Source organism: Myotis davidii, unplaced genomic scaffold (assembly GCF_000327345.1).
Source record: "Myotis davidii unplaced genomic scaffold, ASM32734v1 scaffold512, whole genome shotgun sequence".
Classification (NCBI taxonomy): Eukaryota; Metazoa; Chordata; class Mammalia; order Chiroptera; family Vespertilionidae; genus Myotis; species Myotis davidii.
This window is the reverse complement of record NW_006284323.1, coordinates 1,826,450-1,849,315: the sequence shown is the minus strand read 5'-3', so window position 1 is coordinate 1,849,315 and position 22,866 is coordinate 1,826,450. Positions and strand designations below refer to the sequence as shown.

Below are 22,866 nucleotides of genomic sequence, written 5' to 3'. Positions count from 1 at the left end.
ACGCGATGTTTAGGGGGCCCAGTGAGAAAGGGGTGTGGGGCATCCCACCAGATCCTACTCTCCCCCAGCCCGAGGCTGGAGGTTCCCCGGACCCCAAACCTGCATGTTTATTTGAGCCCCAGCCACAGTCTGGAGAGTTCCCATCTTCCACAGATAAGACTCCTGAACATGTTAAAAGTCACCAGGCGCCACCTTGGCTCAGATGGGGAGTCCCCAGGGCCTTGTTTAATCGGGCAGAGAGAAGCGGAAACGAAGGCAGGAAGCGTGTGGCCCTGCGACGCGGCTCATTACGGAGAGTGGCAGTGCCCGGGGAGGGCTGAGACAGTTGTCCCTGTGGGGAAGGGACAGAGGGACAAATGGAAGGCGTCTGGAAGAGTGGCTAAGAGCTGCAAATGAGGCAGATGCCTACCACTGGGAGGTCCATGATGCCAGGTCAGCAAACACCTGCCGGCGGGAGCTAAAGGAGACCCATGGGTGGGAGGGGACGGGGACCCCAAAGGACTGCATCTGCCCCTCAATGGACAGACAGACAGAAGGCCTGGAGGACACCAGAGACCCCTTTTCTACAAGGTCAAGCTCCCCGTGCAGCAGGTTCCAAATCAGGATGGAGCTCTGTTGGGCCAGGGGCTCTGGGACCTGGGCCACAGGGGACCTGCCTGACATCACCACGGGAGCATGAGATGCTCTGCTCATCAGATGCTCCGCCAGCCGTCGGCTCATTACCGGCCTCCTGTCGGTACAGATCCGGAGCAGGGTCACCTCCGAGCAAACCCTCTCAGAAGCTGTTTCTTCTCAAAGTTCAAGGCTGTTCCCCAGCTGGTTCCCTGTAAACCAGGAGCTGCCCGAGGATGCAGACGCATTGCTGAGATGCCATGGCCACTTGGAGGCCAAGGGCAGTCAGTCTGCACATGGGTCAGGACAGCCCCAAAGCAGCCTTGCTCTGCGACCCAGAGGCCCTTCCCTCCGGGCACACCCTCTGGGCACTGCTCTCCCTCTGACGTCACCTGGTGCTGGCCCTTGGGGTTGGGGTCCTCCCTGGGGCTCAGATAATAACAATCGCTGCAGGAAGGTCACAGGCCGGGATGCCCATGGACAGGAAGCCAGGAACTCACATGGGTGTGGTAGCTGGGGGGGCATCCGGCCCTTTCAAGGGAACAGGCGGGCAGAGTGGGGCACAGACTGTGGTCTCCTCCCTTACAGCCACCGGACCGGAGCTGTGGGTCTGACCGTGAGCCCTAGTGCTGAGCAGGGACTCTGGCCTCACAGTCAGGCGACCCATGCCTCGGAGAGGGGCACCAGGTCCCAGGAGAGACAGGCGTGCGTGTGTGTGACATGCTGCAGGGTCCTCACCTTGGGATCCATGTGGGGTTCGGTGGTGGAGAAGATATGAGGCCCAACTTGGGGCTCCCTTCTCTACCATTAGAACCAGTTTTTCTTTAAATATGACAAACATGTATTTGGGATTTAAGACTTAAAAGTGACACTGGAGACAGAAATCAAGGAGGCATCGATCTCCTGGGCCCACAGAGGCGGCGATGGAGGCAGCGGCGCTCACTCAGAAGTGGGCTCCCGGCACAGGCTGAGCGGCCAGAACACCGTTTAGCACGTGCACGGCCCTATTTCTATGCAACGAAGCTGCCCTTCACCTCAGAGCCTTGCACGGTCCCCTCTGACACAGTGAAATGCAGATGGACCGTCCCAACACCCCGGCCGCCCTACTTTCCCGCCGATCAGGCCTACTCAGCTCGTTTTCTTGGCATCATGGCAAGATCACCTGACAGGCTGGGCCATGGGTATTCATCTGCCCCACAGGGTACAGGCGTTCCATCCTTCTAACAGCCAGGCCAGAAGCCAGGCCAGAACCTATAACAAAACCCAGACCAGAGAGAAGAAAGGCGGAGAGAGAAATGGAGACAGACAGACAGAGATGACGGTGCCTGCGCCCCTCTATCGCAGGGAAGGGGACTCTGCTCAGACTCGGAGGCCCGGGGAGAGCGCTGCCGGCATCCTCTGAGATGGGAGATGGAAGGGGCACCTTCGGAGGGGAGAGGACAGGGGACCACAGGCGGGAGGGCTGGGCCCATGCCATCAGGAGCGTTGGGGCAAACGGGCTGCTGGGCAGGAGAAAGGCCCAGTGGGAGGGGCAGCTGGAGGCTCGGGGTCTCGTTTGTCTCGCAGACCCTGATGCTTTCCAAGTGGGGGCTGGGGAGGGGTCTCCGGGGAAAGAGGACAAATGTAAAATGGGAAGCTTGGTTCTGGCTGAAATGCAAGCCGGGGCAGCTGAGCAGGAAATGCTGTCAGCTCAGGCACCTCGCCTTCCATCTCGGAGCCTCTGGCCCTGCCTATGCCCCGCAGCGGGCACACTCCGTGCACTGGGCGGACGGCGCAGGCATGAATGGATGTTGGAGAACCTGTGGGGAGAGGCGCTTCCGAACGGCTCAGTGAACGCTGAAGGGCTTCCTTAGCTGCCCGCAGGATTCACTTCAAAACGTGACAGATTCAGAAAGAGCCTGGCCAGGCGCCTGGATCTCAACGACTGGGTTCCTGAATTCAATAACGGGGAGAACAAAGGGGACATCAGAACAAGACTTCTCCCAGAGGCCAGCCAGCCAGCCAGCCAGCCCCAAACCGAGTGCCGACAGGAGCCCAGGCCTCTGATACCTGCCTCGCACACACCTTGTCTCGCCTCCCCGCTCTATTCATTATTGCCCCTGGGACCCCAGAAGGTCAGCTGCATGACAATGTGACCAGAACTGCCCTCTAATCACCAGGTGCTGTGTGTAGGACGGTGCCTGGCACGCAGTGGTCACATAAAAAGTGTTTACGGAATTAATGAACAGAAGGTGAACGCTGCATAAGCAACTTCAGGGTCACAGCCACCGTCTTGGGCACCACCATTTAGTAAGAGCTTCTCTCCCACTAAATGCCCCAACAGAACCCCTCTGGGCTTCAGATCAGCGTGTGCTGGGTCAGCAAGAAACTCCCAGCAGCCCCTGCAGGTCCCGCTCTTCAGATGGTCCCTGAGGTCAACCCACAGGGGTGGGCATTGCTGTGCAATGCCTTTCAGAGGGGCCGCTGGTGTCCCTGTGTGGATGGCACAAAGTCACCGGTAAGCCCTTATATAATCACAATCAAAATGTGCGTGATATTTCCTTCAGAGTAATTACTTTTTGATACAAATTTTCCCGAAGTTTTGCATGCACAGAGAGAAGTGCACAACTCGTGAGTGTATGCAAAGCTTGACACTCTCCAAACTGAACCTCCTGGGGAACTGGCCCTCAGTCAGGAATGGGATGGACAGGGCCCTGGGAAGCCCCCTCCCACCACTACAGTGGGTAATTGCTCTTGAATCTTAAGAACTCCAGGGGGGCTGACTTTGAGACGGAGGTATCTGTTTCCCAAAGGGGAAAAAGTTGTTTTCCTCCCTTGGAAAGGAACGTTTTGCCCACAGAACATTTCTTAGCCGGGAAATTGTGCCCAATAATCCCATGAGCACCTGCTGTTGCCCTACGACCTTGCCTGGGGATGAGCTGGTTCCTGCCCAGAATGGATGTCCAGAAATCACGGAGAAAGGGAATGACGGACCATTCGCACGTATCTGTCAACACCTACCAGGCTCTGGGGACACATAGCAGCTTATGCCCAGTTGGGTAGGGTGCAGACTTTCTCATTTGTAGACATGTGCCCTGAAGGACAGTTCTGGAGAGGAGCCCAGTCCCCCAGCAAGCCCAGCTCTGGACCCGTCCATCTGGGGTAGGGCAGGTGCCAGCTTTGCTCACATTTTCTCCTGAATGCCTCACAGCAAGCTGAACACCAAGTTCTTCTCCATATTTTACAGAAAGAAGGGCTCAGAGAGGGTTAACGACCTGCCCAAGGCCACAGAGCAGCTCCACGGAGGAGCCAGCATTCCAACCACTTCTGCCCAGTTCCGGAGGAGGCCCTTGCGCTGGGCCACCAGCCTCTGCCAGCCTGGGCAGCGCAGTTGAGGGGTCTGGGCAGTCAGCGCCCCCCACCCATCCCTCTTCCCGTTAATCGTGATGGTCATCTCAACTCAGAAGTATGCATTTAGTCTACTGTTGCACCAATTCTTTAACAGAGGATTGGGAAAAAGTACAAAATGAAATCCCTTTGGTCACCGGAGGCCAAGGCTGCGCCCTGGGGGTGGGCAGAGCCGCTCCCCGTGTGGGTGTGGCAGTGATCTGACAGCTAAGGCCCAGAGGCCCTCCATGCATCCAAAGAGCTCGTAACTCATCCAACTGCCCTCATCCTTTAGTTTCCTTTACTTTCCATGAAACATTCTCAAATCAAAAAACAAAACAAACAAACACAAAAAACAACTCTTAAACTCTTGCCAGGGCGTGGCCAGGTCTCATTTAGGGAGGACGCACACCCTGCTCAGTCAAGCCCCCCTGCACATGGGTGAGGAAGGGTGCATCCTCCCACTCACACGGCGCTCCCCTGGCTCCTTGTTATAAAACTGCCCCTGCTTCCTGCCTCCACCGGCTGCCCAACAACAGGGATTAGAGCAGCCGCGTTTCAGAGCAGCTCCCAGCACTCCAGGCCCCTTGGGGGCCATTAGGCGCGATCCTGGTGACCTGCGGAAAATAATAAGCAGTCGGTCCCTCAAACTCCAGCGAGTGACTCCCTCCCTCACTCAGGTTTCACTTAACGAGCTGCTCTGCGGAAGAGGCGCAGTTTCTAAAGTTCCAGGGTCAGGCCATCGCTGGGTTCTGTTTGTGAGCTGAACCCAACGAAGGCTGTTGTCTGGCCGCCGTGGGGGCGGGGCGGGGGCCGGTGGAGTGGGTGCCCCCTGAGAAGCAGGCTCTTTCTGTGCTTGTCCAGATGTCAAATGCCAGGCTGATGGCCGGGTGAGCAGGCTGTTAAGGTCACCGTAGACAATCAGGTCATCGTAGACAAAGGGTCACAATCCTGGCTTTGTCCTTTCACCTGAGAGCTCGCCAAGGTGGCTGGGCCACACCAGATACTCCTCGTCTAGGCCTCATAGAAAAGAGGTGAGTCCCGTCACAGATGAGGGGTGCCAGGGTGCAGAGAGAGGCCTGGTCTTCAGTAGAGAGACGGTCAGGGGGCTGTCCCAAACCCCCCATGTTCCCTTTTTTTCCTCTTGGGGTCCCTGCACCCATCAGTCAGGGGCTGGAGATGGAGTTTCACATCCGGCCGGTCCATGTCCTCATCGGGACCCCTCCTCTCACAGCGGGGACGGTAAAGCCCAGCATAGCACCCCCAACAGCCCCAGTCCTTTCATGCGGCGGCCAGCGTGTCCGTTTCCTACAGAGCCCTGCTAACACTTTGATTCTAGACTCTGTCCTGCAAGATGGCAAGAGGATAACTTTGTGCTGTTTTAAACCTCCGAGTTTGTAGTCATTGATCACAGCAGCCTCGGGAATTAACACACTCCCCCTGACCCTGCACACAGCGGCTCACCCCCATGCCAACTCTCGCCGGCCCCATACCTGCTGAGTCAGACCCTTGGGTGGGCCCGTCCTGGTGCTCACTCAGGTTTGAGGCCATCAGCTCCTGTCACTTCAGTCTCTGGAGGGTGACTGAACAAAGCCTCACCCATGGGCCACTGCTCTCTCCACCCGCCCCGAGAGGACAGGAGTGGGGGAGTGTGAAATAGCACAGGAGCTGGGGAGAGTGAGCCAGCCCCTAAGAGGTCAGCGCTCTCCCGGCGGCTAATTCACCTGACTCATCTCTCAGCATTTATCCCGGCCTTACTGTTACCATTTGGTTCTGGACATCAGCCACCCACACCCTTAACTGCTACAGCGCCCTCCTCCCTTCATAGTACAGTTTTTTAAAACCCACTGTTCCCTACTAGAAACTCAGAAAGCCAAATACGCTGACAAGAATGGCACCTGCTTTGGTAATTTTGCTTAAAATAAAATGCACTAGAATCTACCTTAACACTGGCCTCACTTTTCTTAGAAACATCGCTCACTGTTCTGCACTTTCAGAAACAGGCGTGTTTGTAAAACGAGTAACCAAGTCGCACCGGCATTCTTAATGCAATGGAACTTCTTTAGAAACAGCATGAAATTATTAATACCCTCTGGGTTTTCAGGCTCCCCACAGGGACACTTCCAGTGCACGGCAAGCTCGCTGGCCCCACCATGAAGGAGGATGTCCACCTCGCATTGGTTTCCATGAAAGCTGGTGGCCCATCGTCCTGAGAGGCAGTCACTTTTGAACGTGGGCAGTGTCTTGTGAGTCTATGAACATCAGAATTATCATATTTCCAGAGATTCCCATGCTGCTCAGTGGACTGCAGGTGGCTGGAGTGACTATTCCACCTCCCTATGCCCCGTATTCCTCTGGCAAACTTGCCCACACCCACCCTGTGCTGGCAAAGTGACCAAGCAGCTGAATTTGCCCCTAATTGCCCCCTCTGCCCTCAGTGACTTGGGTGGCCCTAGTTGGCATGCCTGCTGCTTGTGAGCATGTGCACTGTGCACTTGTCACGGCTGCTCACTCTCCCCGAAGCTAGGCAGTGGGTTTCATCTGACCCGCAGCCCTCCACACTGCTCAGTCCTCCACGTTCATCTGATTTCTCTCCCATGACACTGCCTCATTCTCACTGACAGCCAAGCTTTAAGGCACAGGTCAGGAGGAAGTAAACATTTTCATGTTTCCAGTTCGATAAAAATGGCCATGAACCTGGTGGTCATTGGATCTGTGTCACATGACAGAGGGCAGAGAGGAGGAGCATGAGGGTCAGTCAGGCTGCACTTGATCCTGGGAGGCAAGGTGAGTTCCTGGCAGAGAGGTGGCTCCTGCAAAGAACCTACAAATACTGGTTGAACAGACCCCTTTCTTAACAGGCAGTCCACCTGGCTAGCCCCTGGGGAACGGCTGCAGAGAAAAGAGGCTGGGAGACAGGCAGGAGAGAGGTGTCCTTAAACGCTTTCTGCCAGGCTCAGCACTTTGAAATTTATGTCATCGAGACATATCCCATTCTAAAACCAAGCACAGAACTGCCCTGGCCAGTGTGGCTCAGTAGGTTGACTGCCATCCAATGAACCAATTCTCTCTCTCAAATCAATAAAAACATATTTATTTATTTTTAATAAAAAGGTTTTTATGGATTTCAGAGAGGAAGGGAGAGGGAGAGAAAGGTAGAAACATCAATGATGACAGAAAATCATTGATCGGCTGCTTCCTATACCGCTATATATATGAATTTTAGCACAGAACACTTCTGGGAAGAGGGTAACTGACCAAATTAAAAACACGACCCTCTTCTCTAAGGCAGATAAAAATCAGGAATGAGGAAAGAGCATGGTTTGGCCCAAGACACACACACCACATTTCTGCCAAGTGAAGAATGGCAGGACTAGAAGCATATGGTTAGAGGCTGCCTGCTCACCATTTATATATGAATTTTAGCACAGAACACTTCTGGGAAGAGGGTAACTGACCAAATTAAAAACACGACCCTCTTCTCTAAGGCAGATAAAAATCAGGAATGAGGAAAGAGCATGGTTTGGCCCAAGACACACACACCACATTTCTGCCAAGTGAAGAATGGCAGGACTAGAAGCATATGGTTAGAGGCTGCCTGCTCACCATTTCAGACCCAACCATTTTCTAGACAAGCTGATATGCAGGTCTTTGGAAACAGGAAACACACACGCTTCCTCTATAATTCTCAATAGGGATTCTGATAAGATGGGAAACTCAACGTCAGGGCTCCCACTTTCCAGCCAGACTTTTGTATACAGTATGTTCTTATGTTACCAATGTGCACTCTGGTCGTTTATATTAATGGGACACCTAAGTTATCATAAAAGTGCATTGTCTTCCCTTTGCAAATGTCTTCCCTTGCCTCACCAGCAAAACCTCAGAAAAACAGAGTTACCCACCATCACTTGTAATTTCCTGTATTCCACCGTCGGCTCAGTGAGTCTCAGAGACTTAAGAACTATAATCTCCACATAGGTTTACAAAAATGTCAACTCTGCCGTCAAAAAATCAAATAACCAAGTAAAACCCAAGACTATGAGAAAAATCATGAGCCACTGGCAACTTGCATGTATGCAGGAACCCAAAAGGTCCAGCAAAGCATACAATGACGGTGTTTAACTTCTCATAACACATGGAAATTAAGCCCAAAGAAACCAGAACTGTCAGGAAGGCCCAGGAGAGACGATGCATGGCACCTCCCATTCCACCAGGGTGGTACCAGGCCTTCCAGGTGCTAAAATGCAGCCCAAGTGGCAGAGATCATGTCGATCAATCGGTGGGAGTCACCAAAAAGTGTGCACCAGGTGCCACAGAAAGCACACCTCACTCACACGCCCAGGATGGAAGTGACGGGGCAGGGGGCAGGGGAGCAGCCGCCTTGCAGCGTGACGGCTGGATTCCAGCCAGCTGACTGGATCCCTGCTTCAGATTCCCGAGGGCAATTTCAGGATTCCAAAACCCACCCTGATCATTTTTAAACACCTGGGAGAAGGACCACAGCTGGTTGCTTCCTGCCCAACCTGCTTAGCCCAACCCAAGAGGCCCTGCCTCTCATCACTTCACCCACGTGGTGAACCCAAAACAAAACAAAACAAAACAAAACAAAACAAAACAAGAATATTTAAAAGGATTCAGGTATCAGTTGTCTCACAGAAAGCGTGTTAGGCCTGCACGTATGGTTCTACCTGCAGCTGTGAAGAGAAGTCTGAAAAGCTGTGACACCTCCCTGCTCTGATGAAAGCTACAAGAACACAAACACCACCCGGAACGCCAGCCAGCCTTTTTCGTTAGGATGGTCCTACGAAATATCTGCGCGCTATTCCCATTCCAGTGAAGTCTCCCAAAGATGCTTCAGAAGACATCAAAATAATAATCATCGGTTTTTAAAATATCTCCATCCATCAGATCTATTTCAGAGACTTTTCTGGAGTAAAATTAGGCTATGGGAACTTTCAGAGACCAAATGTTCCAAGGACCTGCGCTGGAGCATGGGGTTTGCACCCCTGGGGAGGGGGTCCACAGGTCCCCCGGTCCAGGGGAAGCAGAGACCCCGCCACCCCCGGGAGGCATCCGGACCCCAGAAACTCTGCATCCTCGGCTCCCGCTTAGCAACAGCACCGGCGCGCAGCCAACCACAACCAGCCGCTGAGGTTCTCCGCGAGCACTGACCGCGAGTAACCTTGGCGCGGAAGGCGGTGGCCGTCACTGCGCGTGCGCAACAGCGCACACCTGCCCCGCCCGCACTCGCCCGCAGGCACCTAGCAGCGCGGGGGGCAGGACAGTTCTCTGCTCCAACCGGGCAGATTTTAGGGTTCCCTGGGAACAGGAAAGTCCTCCAGACAGCCTCCAGCAGACCCGCAGCCGGTGTGTCCGGCTGCCTGGCGGGGAGAGCGCAAAGGTCACCCTGAGCCCCAGGCCTGCAGAGTCAGCGGGGCAGCATACTGGGAAAGGGATGGGGTTTTACTCCATATTTAAAGCCCATGGAAGAGCCGCCTGAGCCTCCCCTTCGCTACAGCCTGCTGATGTACCAGGGCCCGAATGAGCTCTGTCCCTTGAGACAAGCCAGTCTCAACGCAACGCCCTTGCAAGGACCAGCTGGATGCCAGACAGGGGGCCCTTTAACCCCAACCTGAAGGGACTGGGCAAGCAGAGGTACCCAGCTCAGCCCCCAGCCCGGTGTCCCCAGCACAGCCCATGAAGGACATCTGGGAACCCCCTCCCCAGGACAGGTGGGAAGACCTCTGCTGTCGCCAGGTTTTGGGGTTGTGTATGTCACAGGCAGAGTAAACCTAACAGCTCATTTTAGGAGCCTGAGAAATGCCAGGGGGAGAGTTGTCAGTGGAGTCCGGTGAGAGGCAGGTGGTTAAGACTAGAGGTTCAGCCAGAATGTAGCTGCAGACCGCCTCCCTCTAACCTCCCTCCCTCCTGGGTAAGATGTCCATACTGGCATGCCCCTATGGCTTTCCCAGGATGACCTAAGGATACAATATGCTACAGCTAACAGCATTTGCTTAGTAAAAAAAAAAAAATGTATTTAATTAAAAAATATGCATTCTCCCAAAAAAAGTGGGAGGAGAGAAGTAACAACTGAGAAATCCCATAAAACTACTGCTAAAAGGTTCACTTTCAAGAGAGGCAGTTGAGATGCCAGGCCAGGGACTTTTTTGTCTGAGCACACAGGCTTGAGGCTGGTCTGAATGACAATAAAAGAAACAGAAAGAGTGACTCAGCTGCTCTTCTATGGCGCCCCGCCCTTATCAGTTCACAAAGAGCGGAGGAGCTCACTGAGCACATTCCAGCAGAGGCTCCTGCTCACCGCCCTGCACCATGGATGTGCACCAGCATGCACACTGACGGGCCACATGCCTCTTTCCTCCTTTCCAGATAGCCCCAGCTCTTGACGCACTTGATGACTATTTTGTACCTGGCCACGCTTTATCCCTTCTAATCTGTGTGCTCATCTCAAGACCAAGACCCGCCCAGTTGAGAGTCAACCCATAAACCAGCAGGTCACTGGTTTGATTCCAGATCAGGACACATGCCTGGGTTGCAGGCTCAATCCCCAGTAGGATTCTCTCTCACCATTAATGATTCTATCTCTCTCTCTCCCTCTCCCTTTCACTCTCTGAAATCAATAAAGACATGTCTAAAAAAATTTTTTTAAAGACCAAAACCAAGATCTAATCTGCAGAGTTCCAAAAAGCAGAACCTGGGTCAACCAATGAACATTACTGGAATTCAGATTTCAGCTCAACAGACAGGAGCCTTTTCTAAGAATTAGATGGTACAAACATGGACCTGGCTGCCAGGGGAAGTGTAGGCCCTGGCTACTGCTCAGACAGAGGCTGGCCACTACAGTTGGGGACTCCTCCTACTTGGGTGACAGGTCACACCAAGGGAGCTCTGAGGCCCCTCTGGGATCCAAGATTCGGATTCTAAATATAGGCCTCAGTTGGACGTAATCACAGTCTTGAAGTCACTCTGGCATGTTTTAATGTTGACACCAAGTGCCACTTACCCTACGAAGCAGAAAGGGGACTAATAACACCTCAGCTGACAAAGTGAGAAGTGAAACTAAAGGCTGGGGTCAGACTGGACCTGCAGGCGCACCAGCCTCCATCCCTGACTCTGCAAACTTCTCTTGCTGCCTTTGCTCACATTTTGGGCAAAAAAATACTTGTGTTTGATGTATTTTATTTGACAGTACACTTTCCTCGAAGTTCTGGAACTTCATCAGCATGGGTTTGATAGAGAATCACCCCTACTTTGTACGACGGTTCCTTCTTTCTAAACATACTATTTTATAAGCAAATCTGTTGATTCTAGAACTGAACTCAAACAGAGCAGGTGTATGGTGACTAAACATGTTTGTGCCAACTTATAAACAAATTAAATGGTGTCCTGCTCAGTAAAATGTCGCCTTGGCTTATTTTGCCGCCGTGGCAGAGTAGGTTCTGGTTTAAGGAGGACTTTGGCTCGAGAAGATACAAGCATATTGGAGGTGTTAAAAGAAGGCAGCGGGGTACCCACCCAGCAGGGGAAAATACATGTGGCAAGAATGTCCGCAGAAAGTGAAACAGTGACACCAAGTCCCCGCTGAGCAGAGCACAGTCCTGCAAAGTCACACTGAAGAGGCCAGATGGCTCAAGAACAGGCGCTCTCTGGGAAAGTGACAGAGTGCGACCCCAAGTAAAGAACTGCCAGGTAACAGGGCTGGCCAGACACTGAAGCAAAGTAGGAAAGGAGACCTCCAGGCCCCCTCTGGCAAAGCCCCCTGAGCCATTTCTCCAGGGGTGTGGAGCCTGACAGTGCGCATTTTTGAACCATGGAAGATGGTTTGGTTTCCATGCAGCGTGACAAAGCAAGAGGGTGTGCTGGCTGGGGAAGGGAAGTGACTAGACTCCTTGGATGTGGAGTTCTCCTGGTAAACTAGCAAACCCTTTGTACAGAGTCACTATACAGCCATCTGTCACGAGTCTGCCGTGAGAGCTAGTCCACGTTCAGCAGTTTTTCAAAGCCTCTCTGAGCCTCTAGGCAAAAGGTCAGAACTGTTCCGGAAGACCGTCATCAAAAGGCCCTGAGGGGTGTCCTGCCTGCCGGCCCCAGGGAGCCTCCAAGAACTGAGAACCTAAGAACTGGCTCCAGAGGGGAGGAGAGGCTCTCTCCACTTGGTTCCAGTTATAAACAGCTCAGCCTCAAGCAAGGAGCCCCTGCAAGCAAGGTTTAGGGTCACCACACTGCACCAGATGAAAGACTAGCTACAGCTTCAAATAAAGATAAAGGCAGAGTACTTCCTTTTCCAAAAGAAAACGCACCTTAGCATGATGGTTCCCAAGAAGCACACGAGTAACCCATTCATGCCAGGGGAATAGAAATCCCCTCCGAACCTGAGCAGCCACCCCCTGAACACCCACTGCTGCCTCGGGGGGTTTCGGCAGTCCCCCTTTAACTGGCTGCTTTTCCCATCCCTGCCCAAGTGGGTTGGATCAAGTCACCCAGCACTTGGTTAGACTCCAGTCTTCCCTTAATGGAATTCCTGAAAGGCATTTATTAAAGGCACATTCCACTCATTTTCACCAGCCTGCCCTTACAGGCCTTGGGGATGGCTATGGAAATGGAGAGATAGCCAACTTGAATTTGAGAAAGGTGTTGAAACACATTTTTGTAGCTTAAAAGCAAACCAATACAGATAAGCAGGAGCTGCCCGGATTGTTCCGCTCCTTCCTGGCATTTGGCAAGGAGGAGGCGGGAGGATTGGATTTCCAAGCAGGAGATGCTATTTCATCCCAGGGGAGTGTTATCATGTTGGGACAGCAGCCTGGCTGAGGAATAGTAAAGAGAACTTGCTAAAGCCCCAGCTATGATTACTTCTGTTCTCCATCTGAACTTCATCACCAGGTAATCCCGGGAGGGGTATTTAATTTCTCCGAATCACGGCATCTGTCTATGTGAAGGCAAGCCACACACCTCAGCCTCACCTCCGAGGTGAGGGGACAGGACAGCTGGAGACTGTCCAAAGGACCAGGAGATGCCTTAGGAATGGCAGAGGTGAGTGACATCCAAGCCAGTCAGTTAAAAGGAAAGTCGGTCCGCATTGTCAAGGCAACACTAATAGTTTCGTAAAATGGGGAGAGGCCCATCCATGCTATGGTGGTCCAGTGGTGTGCCCACCCCAAAGCCAGGTGCTGACTGGGCTCCTTGTTGGGTATTAGCCTCAAATCCCACAGATCTGCCATCAAGCCCCACCTCGTGTGCACCTGTGCCCTGGGCTCTGAGCCTCATGTATTCCACGGGTACAGAGGGCAGAACTAGCCCCTGCGCCAAGTGGACCTGCTTGAATGTCACAAATGGAAAAGGCTTTGGTCTCCTGTCGGGGCGCAGGCGCCAGCACTCCACTTGTAAAGTGTGACTAGTCACATCCTAATAAAAAAGAGACCCCTGTGTAAATGAGCCCTGAAAGCCAGGAAGTGCTACGTCAGCGTCAGATCTCAGCACCACCCACATCTTCGTCTCAGAAGTTAAGGCTGCGGATTGTCTTCTCAGCGCGGGGTTCTAAATGTCCCCAACGGTGTGTCTACCTACAGGACGCAGAAGCTGCTTTCAAAAGCCAGTCACACTGAGGGCTCAGCAAGAACAACCAACCTGGACTGTTCAGGTGGTCCCCTGACATAACAAAGTCCACATCGTTCCAAATCTTCTGCCCATCAACTTCTGCCACGTGAGTGAATTCCTTGAGGGAAAGTGATTACTGTGTCAGAAGCCGGTGAAATCATCCTTGGGGTACACAGTTTTATCTGGGGAATAGTTCCTTTCGTAATTATGTTCTCTACTAGGAATATATTATATGATGCATTTTTCCTCCAAAGACATCACTAATCATATGTTGAAAATGTAACTACAATGAAAATACAAGATGTTTTGTTAGACGCCATATTCAGTGCTTGGCAACTGTCAAGCTCAAGACCCAGTGCCTGACTCCGTCAATACTGCCGCCAATCACTCACACCCTTGTTCTAAGGATGTGAGGTTCTCTTTGTCTGTCGTCTTTTAAAAAAATAATTATGTAGGAGTTTATAAGGTTATTCTAATTACAATGCAAGCTTTGCTACAGCATTCTATGTTGAGTCTGTGTTGTAGCACCTTGTTCGGGCAGAGACTGTGTGAGGAAAAATATTTCCTTGGAATTCACTGGACAGTGTCTTTGTGATGGAAAGAAACCTGGACTGGGAGTCAGACAGCCGAAGCCCAGCGTTGGCTCTGACCTTGAGCAAATCACTTCTGCTTTGGGGCTCTGTTTCCTTCGCTACACACCCAGCCATGCAGCCCTCACACCTCTCCTACCCAGAGATGCCTATCCCCTATGCAATGCTCTGGCGCCCAACCCCAGTGTGGTCATTACAATGAGCTCCATGTGTAAAGCTGAATTTAAACATTAACAACAGTCAACAAGATAGAGACAGCAAAACTAATAGGGTGAGAGAGGTAAGAGAAAGAACTCCTTCCCCAAAGGCTGGTCACACTTGGTGTCACACCAAGGTGATGCCAAATATACAACTGCCACATGGAGAGAAAGGAAATGAGAGAGAGGCTGGGATCTGACTTCTCAGCTTAACCTCATCATTGCTGGGGACGGAGACCATCACCAGCAAGCAGAGGGACAAAGCCAGAAAGGCCATGTTGAGGGGGAAGCTGACAGGAAGTCGGTGAACCTGGTGGGAAAGGTACAGGAGGAATTCACCAGGATCAGCCCAGTGCCTGGGTCCAGACTTCATGCTGACTTGTACCGTACATCCTATTAGTTGGGGAAACGTGGTCCCCAAGTTACTAGCTCACTGGAGATGTAGCACCTGAGAGCCTGCTGGTGATGAGGACGCAGTGAGCGCTGAGAGGAGCCTGGGCAGCTAACTCCTCTTATTCAGGAAAACTCTGGGCTTCCATGGCTTCAGCCTCCAGTCTAATGGGGCAACCAGTCCAGCAAACAGCAGCAGAGCCAGACCCGCGAGCGCCAAGCCTGCAGAAGCAGCCCGGGGACCCGGGCATCCCTGAGGGCCTGTGCCAGGCGAGGCACGGGCACCCGGTGAGACTGCAGAGTTAGAAATCACCGCCCACAGACCCAGGCCTGCCTGGCTAGGTGGGGCACATGGGCAAGCCTTACGCACTCGGTTTCCTTTCTGTTCAGTGAGAAGGTGGACCAGTATTTCACACCCTGAATTGATGCTGCAGTGAGCTCATCTAAATCTAAATTGCAGGGTGCCAAGAACAGAGGACACGTTGGCGTACACCGTGGGGGATGGGCAGACACAGGCGCCGCTACTGAGGAGGGGGCGTGGGAGAAAGTCAGAAAAGGGGCCTTGCTGGGTCAACAAACCAGCCACGGGGAAACGGAAGCCCCATGATGCCCAGCTTCCTGGGGCCCTAACCATCTCTGACTCATGGGCAGGTCCTGCAGGGCTCATGTCCTCCTCCACCCCTCCTGAGTAACAGGCGTTACTATAGGGCAAGTGTCTATCTGGCAGCCACTGGAGCTGAACTTCCAAGTGGTGGCCCCTCCCTCACTGACTAAGACTCCATCACGTTGGTGAAGTTGGAGAATTAGTGGGACCAGTTCTAACACTCAGAGAATACAGGGTGGACAAGCCACATACCTGACGGGGACATGATGTTCTTCGCGTGCAAACAATGGTTGAGTATCTGCTGTATTGTCCAGCAAACTAGGGCTCTGCCGCGGTTTGCAGATGTTTGCATCTTGGCATTGCAAGCTCTCTTCCCTTTACAGGAAAGCCATCCAGGCATTTCCAGCCATCAGGACAACATTCCCAAGGCCACATGTACCAGATGGACCGAAACTGATCTGTGCTGCCCATGGGCTTGCCACAATTGGTCTACACAGACAAATCAAGCCAAACATAACCAGGCCCTCTGGTCACTTGGTGCATGTTTTTTGTTTATTTGTTTGGTAAAATCTTATTTCAGGTTCAGGAGGAAAAGGCTGAAACCCTGTGTTGACGTTTCAATAGGCTCATACATTTTCAAGATGATTTAAATAATTTGTTAGAAACTAGGGACCATCATTTCTTGATGATGTGTAATGTGTCCTCTCCCACCCTCCAGAAAGTTGGATGGATAATGAATGCAGGGAGTGGAGGACAGGGAGATGGCAAGTAAGTGCCACAGGAAGAAATACCAGCCCAGGTGGCACTGACTCCACATGCTCTGAAAACCTAGAGCTGGCAAAGGAACAACCAGGTTGCTAAGAAAACTCAAAATACCGTCCTTTGTCAATTGCCATTGACGTGCAACAGGCTGGTAGCAAACTCGGGAACTGTGTGGCTTTCCAGAGACCTCCCAAGTTCCATCCTCCCTACCTCTTCTGTTTTTATTTCTATGGGTCATTCGTCAACAATGTGTTGTTGTTTTTTTAAATATCCCATCAACACCACTCATGAGAGTCCTTTAAAGATCCTTAAACGTAAAGGATTGGTTTTGAGAGAGGTCACGCTAAGTCACCAGCTACCTTTTAACACTTCAAACCTGAGAGGGAGCTCCTGTCTTCCATTTTGCTCTGAAACATTTAAAATAAAACAGTCCCATCTTGAAAGACTAACATAAACAGCCTCCAGTAAAGAGGACCCTCAGAGTGCACTCCAGAATCCAGCCCACCTGGACGCTGGCCCATCTTTGTGAATTCTTTGTACTCATATGAGAAGTTAAGAGCCACCATGAATCTTGAATCATCTAATCCACCTGTTCATATTATAGGTGAGAAGGAAAAAAAAACAAAAACGGGCATAAAGCAATGCAACAAACTGGCTGCGGCAGAGTGACAGCCTCCCACTGCCAGACCCAGATTTCCCCAAACCACCTGTTACTTCCTTCACAGGTTCCTTCCACCTCCCAACGCAGCAGCCGCCCTCCCTACCTTTTTTCTTCCACCAGGGTCCTTCTGGGACCGAGTAGGAAAGGTCCTTGAATTCAATGTTGATGGCTGCCCTCCGGGGCAAGGAGGACAAGCGCTGGGCCTCTGTGAGGTTGTTGTCCACTTTTTTCAGATGCCCATTCAGCATATCCTTCTCGCACAGCTCCGTGTTGCTGGAGACCACCTCGTCCACCGAGACGCACACCGACTTGAGCTCCGTCATCACTGCAGAGTAACTGCTGGTGTTCTACAAGAGAGAGGTTATAAGTCACATCTGGGCGAGGAGCACAGGACCTTGAGCCTGGTGGCCAGTCCCAAGGTCATGGAATACTTATAGCAACACGTCTTCAACTGCAAAGTGACTTCGGTGGGAGAAGCAAACTTACCCAGAGAAACCTGTTACCTCTAGTGTTCACTTTTTCTTCTATTGAAACAGTACTTAAGATATTCAACTTATCTACCAGTCTTCCTTTGGAATCATAAAAATCTAATCACAAAACCATAATAAATGAATAATAACCAAAGAATGAAACACTGGCCAACATAAAACGTTATTGATGTACAGTCAACTCATTAAAAACCCTAATAAAGGTACACAAGGCTCCTAAAAAAATGTGCAATTGAAAGTTTTATTTAAAATGAGCTCTTTTAGTGCCTTTCTCGTGTAACCTCATTGGCATGTCTCAAGAGCAATGACACCACTTGAACCTCTGGGTTTTGTGGGAGGTGGCCTTAATGTTTCCCTTGTAAATTTCCCAAATCACTCTCAACTCTCCTCTCTCATCATATCTTAATAATAGCACTGAAAAAAGAAAGATTAATATTTGTTCGCTATTAAACAGACGAGGAAACTGAGGTGCGGACAACTTAAGGAACTTGAACTTGCTCTGAGCCCTATAGTCAAGCGAGGGGCAGAAGTGACCCCAGCATCTGAGTCATCGAAAAGAAGACACCTTAGATGCCCCTTTCCACTGCATCACATGAGTACCTAACATTGTGTAGCTACAATGGCTTTCAAGCTTCCATTGAGAGTCACTGACCTGCTACAGATGTGCCAAGAACCAAGGGTATTTATGCAAAGAAAGGAATATCTTTTTCTAACAGTTTGGCAACCCTGAATAAATCGATATGCTTCAGGTACTGCCAAAACTCAGAAGAACCCTGGGGTGGGCAAATATTATGCTGTGCTTTCTCTTGATTCAAGAGGGAACATTCCACAGGGGCCCAAAGCACGATGTTCCTTCACGTCGCTGAAGGCAGTTGGTCTGATGGGGAGGGGCCATGGGTAAACTGTCTTGGGTAATTCAGGACCTCACGACTGTGGCAGGATCAGGGACACACTGGGCGCCGTTGTGTGTGAAGAGGAATGCTGTACTGTTCCATAGGTTTGTTAGGCCCGTCGCTAGAGCTGATAGCTTTTTATCATTATTGTTTCTAATAAAAAAATCCAAAACAAACCTAAGAGTGGATCACCCATAAATATTCCTACAAACCTAGCAACTCCTGTGGCCATGTCAAGCCCTCCCCCCACTGGAATGCGCTATGGAGGACCTGGCTGTGTCCTCAAGTCCTGGCCTTTTTTCCATCAGGTACTTAAGGGTTCACAGAGCTTGGAGGGCTTGGTTTTGAATGTCTCAAGCACAGAGGGTTGAGCAGATGTGGGCATAGGGGCTTCTGGTTCTTGTGATGTTTGAACATGTTGCTTTGACATTTAAGAAAAGGGCACAGGTACGTACACACACACACACACACACCCCTCAGGCAACTCCTGATCTCTGGAAGGCTTAACCTCTGGAAATCTTAACTGACTATAACATGCGGTGGATAAAAATTTGAGTGCAGAATAAAACCAACAGAATTAAGCGTGGCTTGCTACTGGCACGGAGCATATGAAATGTTTCAAATGCAAACATAAGTAGGTTCTACATTCCGGAAGTTAGGGAAGGTCTGTGCTGGCCCAACACTGGGGCTCCTGAGAGCCCTGGCATGACAGGATGCCACCTCTGCCTCTGAGCTTACCCCGGGCCTTCTGTGTCCAGGCCTCTGGAGGAGTAATAGCAGACCCTGCCTCAGCTCACGCTCTTAGCTTTGGCTGATGAGGAGAAAACTTAAAACTTAAGCTCTGGCACCCAAAGCGGGCACCAAATGCCAACCCTTTGCCCACTCATCTTGTCCTTGAGGGCACATACTGCTGCCCCAGGTTTATAACACAATTTGACTCCATAATTGCCCTCAAAGCACCAAATCCTGGCCTTGGGGGTAGCAAAGGGAGCAACGGGCAAGACAATTAGCTCCAGGCCTGGTCCCCCAACCAAGTGAAAAGGCTAATCTATGGTTCACGCCCACATTCTGCTGACAGACTTGGCTCTTACCTGGGATCCCCCATCGTTGGATGTTCAGTTGGGGGCAAGGAGTATTCAGCAACTCCTCTCCAGTGGTAGCCCCCTTGGACTTCCACCCCAGCACTCCAGCTGCCACAGACCACCTCTACCCTCCCCCAGAATCCACCACAAGTGTCAACCCCTGCTGAGGCCCAGGAATAGGTCCCAGCTTTCCTTTGTGATGAATACAGGGATGAACAGCCATTACTCCAACCACCTGCTCACGGGCTGTAGCAGATGCCAGACTTGTATTAGGATGAGGGCCTGGCTCTCCCCGCCTCTAGACCCTAAGCTTATCTGCTCTCTCACTTACTCGTTCATTTAACAAATAAAGCCCTGCGGGTTAGCAGTCAGCCACACAGACATGGCCTATGGCAATGGTTCTCAACCTCCTGGCCCTTTAAATACAGTTCCTCATGTTGTGACCCAACCATAAAATTATTTTCGTTGCTACTTCATAACCGTAATGTTGCTGCTGTTATGAATCGTAATGTAAATATCTGATATGCAGGATCGTCTTAGGCGACCCCTGTGAGAGGGTTGTTCGACTGCCAAAGGGGTCATGACCCACAGGTTGAGAACCGCTGGCCTATGGCCTCAGCAAGCTCATGTTCAAGATTGAGCCCCAGGCAAGAATACCAGCGCTTAGTTATAAGACTGTGAGGCCAGAGCTACAAGGAGTCCATGCAGAGACTCAGAAGGGACATGCAGTCCTGGGCAGGACAAAACTGGGTAACGAAATGATTGGTAATGAGAGAGAGAGAGAGAAGCTAGAGGCGAGTGCTCACGATTTAAAGTATTAAACAATAACACCTTGTGCATAGTAGGTGTGACTACTGGTATAAACAGTGACTCTTGATGCAGCAAGTACAATGAGCCCTTTAAACTCCAGGATGCGGAGACTCTGCCTCTTGCTATCTCCCCAACTCTCACGGCCTTTTATCATCTCCCCCTCACCCATTTCAGAGGCGGGATCTAAGGCACAGAGAGCCTGCCCGACCTGCCCAAGACCCCACCGTTAGCGAGTAGCCAGGCCGGGGTCCAGCTCTGTGTGGCTTCCATATCTGCATCCTGTCCTGCCCAGCCAGCATCCTTAACAGTGCTTAGCTTTTTACAGGCAGGCTGTAGGTGACCCTGGGTCATCCCAGCCCCTGTGCATTATAGGGAAAGCCACACACACAAAAACTGAGAAACCATACAACCCCGCCTCCAGAAACACCGACACCAAGGCTGTGCACACCACTATCCACCCTCCCTCCATGGGTGTCCAATGGCCTCGCCCAATTAATAAAATCATGGAATCCTGTCTGATGGGAGGCAGAGGCTGTCACTCTGAAACAGACCAGCTCTCTGGAAACACATCCTCAGATGAGAGCGACCGCCAATGTAGGTTACAGCTCGCTGTCCTCAGCCTCCTGCGCTCATTAATAATGAAACAAATCCATCTGCCCTCCCCACGGACTCCCTTCCACTGTGTGTTCCCTACCTGACTGAAGCATTGCCGTGACCTCGCCCCCTCCCCCCCCATGCACAATGCGCGCTGCATACTAAATGGTAAATAACAGGAAGTCCACTCGCGGGTGTTGGGTGCGAGGAGCCCATGCTTGGCGTGGTCCTGCCCGCTGTTGGCGAGAATACTTCCTAGGTGCTAGTGTCAATTTGAATGCTAACACATACATAGATGCCTATTTAGCTGGGAGGGTCTCTAACAGGCAGCAGCCCCCCAGGCCACTGTGAGACTGGCTCACTCTACTTACCCAGGAAAGCCTAGTTAGAGAGATACAAACACACACACACACACACACACACACACACACACACACACACATACACACACTCAGCATCATGAGGGAGGAGGGAAGGGAAGAGGAGCTCACAGGCACCAGGTGTTGGCAGGCACCAGGTGTTAGCACACACTCTCTCACTTCTCTGTTCAGTTTCTCATCACTGGCCTTGGTGTCCACCTAGCAGATCTGTCCTTGGTACCCGGGGCACATTAGAGGAAAATGTACTGAGGAGACTTCTCAAGGCCACTGCCTGAGGGAAAACAACCCAAACAGCCCACCCTCCATAAGCAAAGGGCAGATGCCACCGGCATGGTCACTCAGAATGCCAACCTCCCCAAAGCCAAAACCCGGCTCAGACAGGCCCAAATGCCACCATCCCATTGGAGCCCGTGCCTCCTGCTCCCACCAGCTCAGGGACTCCCCTACCCAGGCCAGGCTACTGCCTATTTCCTCTCCTTAAACTCACCTCCGGCCCAGTCTGCCTGGGCTGAACCCCAGAGCCAGGGTGACGGTAAAGCAAACTTCAGGATCCCGGGAGCTCTCCCAGGGCTCACTGTTTACGTCCTGAGTAGAATTTATTATTATTATTTTTAAAAACCCGGCTACTTTTTTCAGGGAGGAAATTGATTTGAAGAGAAAAAATTCTCTGAAAAAAAAAAAAAAAAAAAAAAAGACCCCAGCCACTAGCACCTCCACGTGTGAACAAAACACTGGGGTTGTACCAACCATGACGTAACATAACAATCTTGACATAAAAACCTCTATTCTTCAACACATTCTGACTCATTCTTTTCCCACATGGATCAGCCGCTTTGGCAGCTTTGAAAGGACATCAAGGGTTACCCAGCACCTAAAAGGCCGGAAACTTTCTTTACCTACAACTATCAGTAATAATCCTCATTTTTTCATTATCAGCATGACTGAGGAATCCCGAAGAGGTGGGCAAATGCAAAAAGAAGAATTGCCAAGTGTGATCCAAACACTCAAGCAGATTAAAGGAAATGTCCTGAGGAGGGACTTCTCTTTCCTGGTTTCCCTCCCCTCTCATCTGTAAGAAGCCATAAAGCAAGCCCAGAGATGGGATCGGCCTGTGCCTCGCCCGCTCAAACCTACTCTACCAACCTCCTTCGCGTGCCCGCGGCCCCATTCTATCGGTTTACACAAAATCATTATATAATGAGCTGGCGAGGCGTGGTGTGCTCTACAGTAACCTGTTCGGAATCACAGGATGCAGTTGGCAGAACAGAGCATGCGCAGACACCCGGCTACACTTTTTTTTTTCTTTCTTGAGCTTAAGGTAACTGTCGGTTAAATACCGCTGAGCCCTGCTGACTTCAATACAGGATGCTAAAAATGAAATAAGCGGAGGGGTGGGGGTGCCAAATCGCTGTGCACTGTGGGCTTACAGCCGATGGGGAGGAACTGGCAGGATAGTAAATACACAGACAGGATAGGAAGAGGGATGGATGGGGAGGGAGATATGGGTTGAAACACATAATATTCTCTATTTGCACTTTCGGTGACCTGAAATCTAGTCTGTAAGTACCTCACTGCAATGCCGGCTTGCTAGGCAGAGACATGAAAAGCCCTATGATGGGTGGGTCGATGGTTATTTGTTGTCTGTTTTGTTCTCATGTGACTTTAAGGGGCTATTATAAACCAGCAAGAGGAGACGCTGGACCGCCCGTGGGAACAGCACTTGCTGTATGTAGCAATGAATTCCCCGGCACTAACTGGTCCCCTCCCGAGACGGTAAACGAGCGCCTCTGTCCCCACCCCGTCTCTCCAAAGGGCGCAGAAA

General features: G+C 51.4%; 1 protein-coding gene across 4 annotated transcripts in view; it reads right to left on the bottom strand.

Annotated features, from left to right (window-relative positions):
- ABCG1 (ATP binding cassette subfamily G member 1) overlaps nucleotides 1–22,866 on the bottom strand; it is a 43,507-nt gene that overhangs the window by 20,082 nt on the left and 559 nt on the right. For 2 of the 4 annotated variants that reach the window (XM_015569048.1, XM_015569051.1), the window contains exons 2-3: nucleotides 16,901–17,144; nucleotides 16,642–16,725 (exon numbers count right to left, since the gene is read on the bottom strand). In XM_015569048.1, coding sequence (XP_015424534.1) covers nucleotides 16,642–16,725; nucleotides 16,901–17,120 — 304 coding nt within the window. In that variant the 5' untranslated portion in view covers nucleotides 17,121–17,144. The remainder of the gene's footprint in view (nucleotides 1–16,641; nucleotides 16,726–16,900; nucleotides 17,145–22,866) is intronic. The other 2 variants (XM_006754337.2, XM_006754338.2) reach the window with 1 other exon arrangement.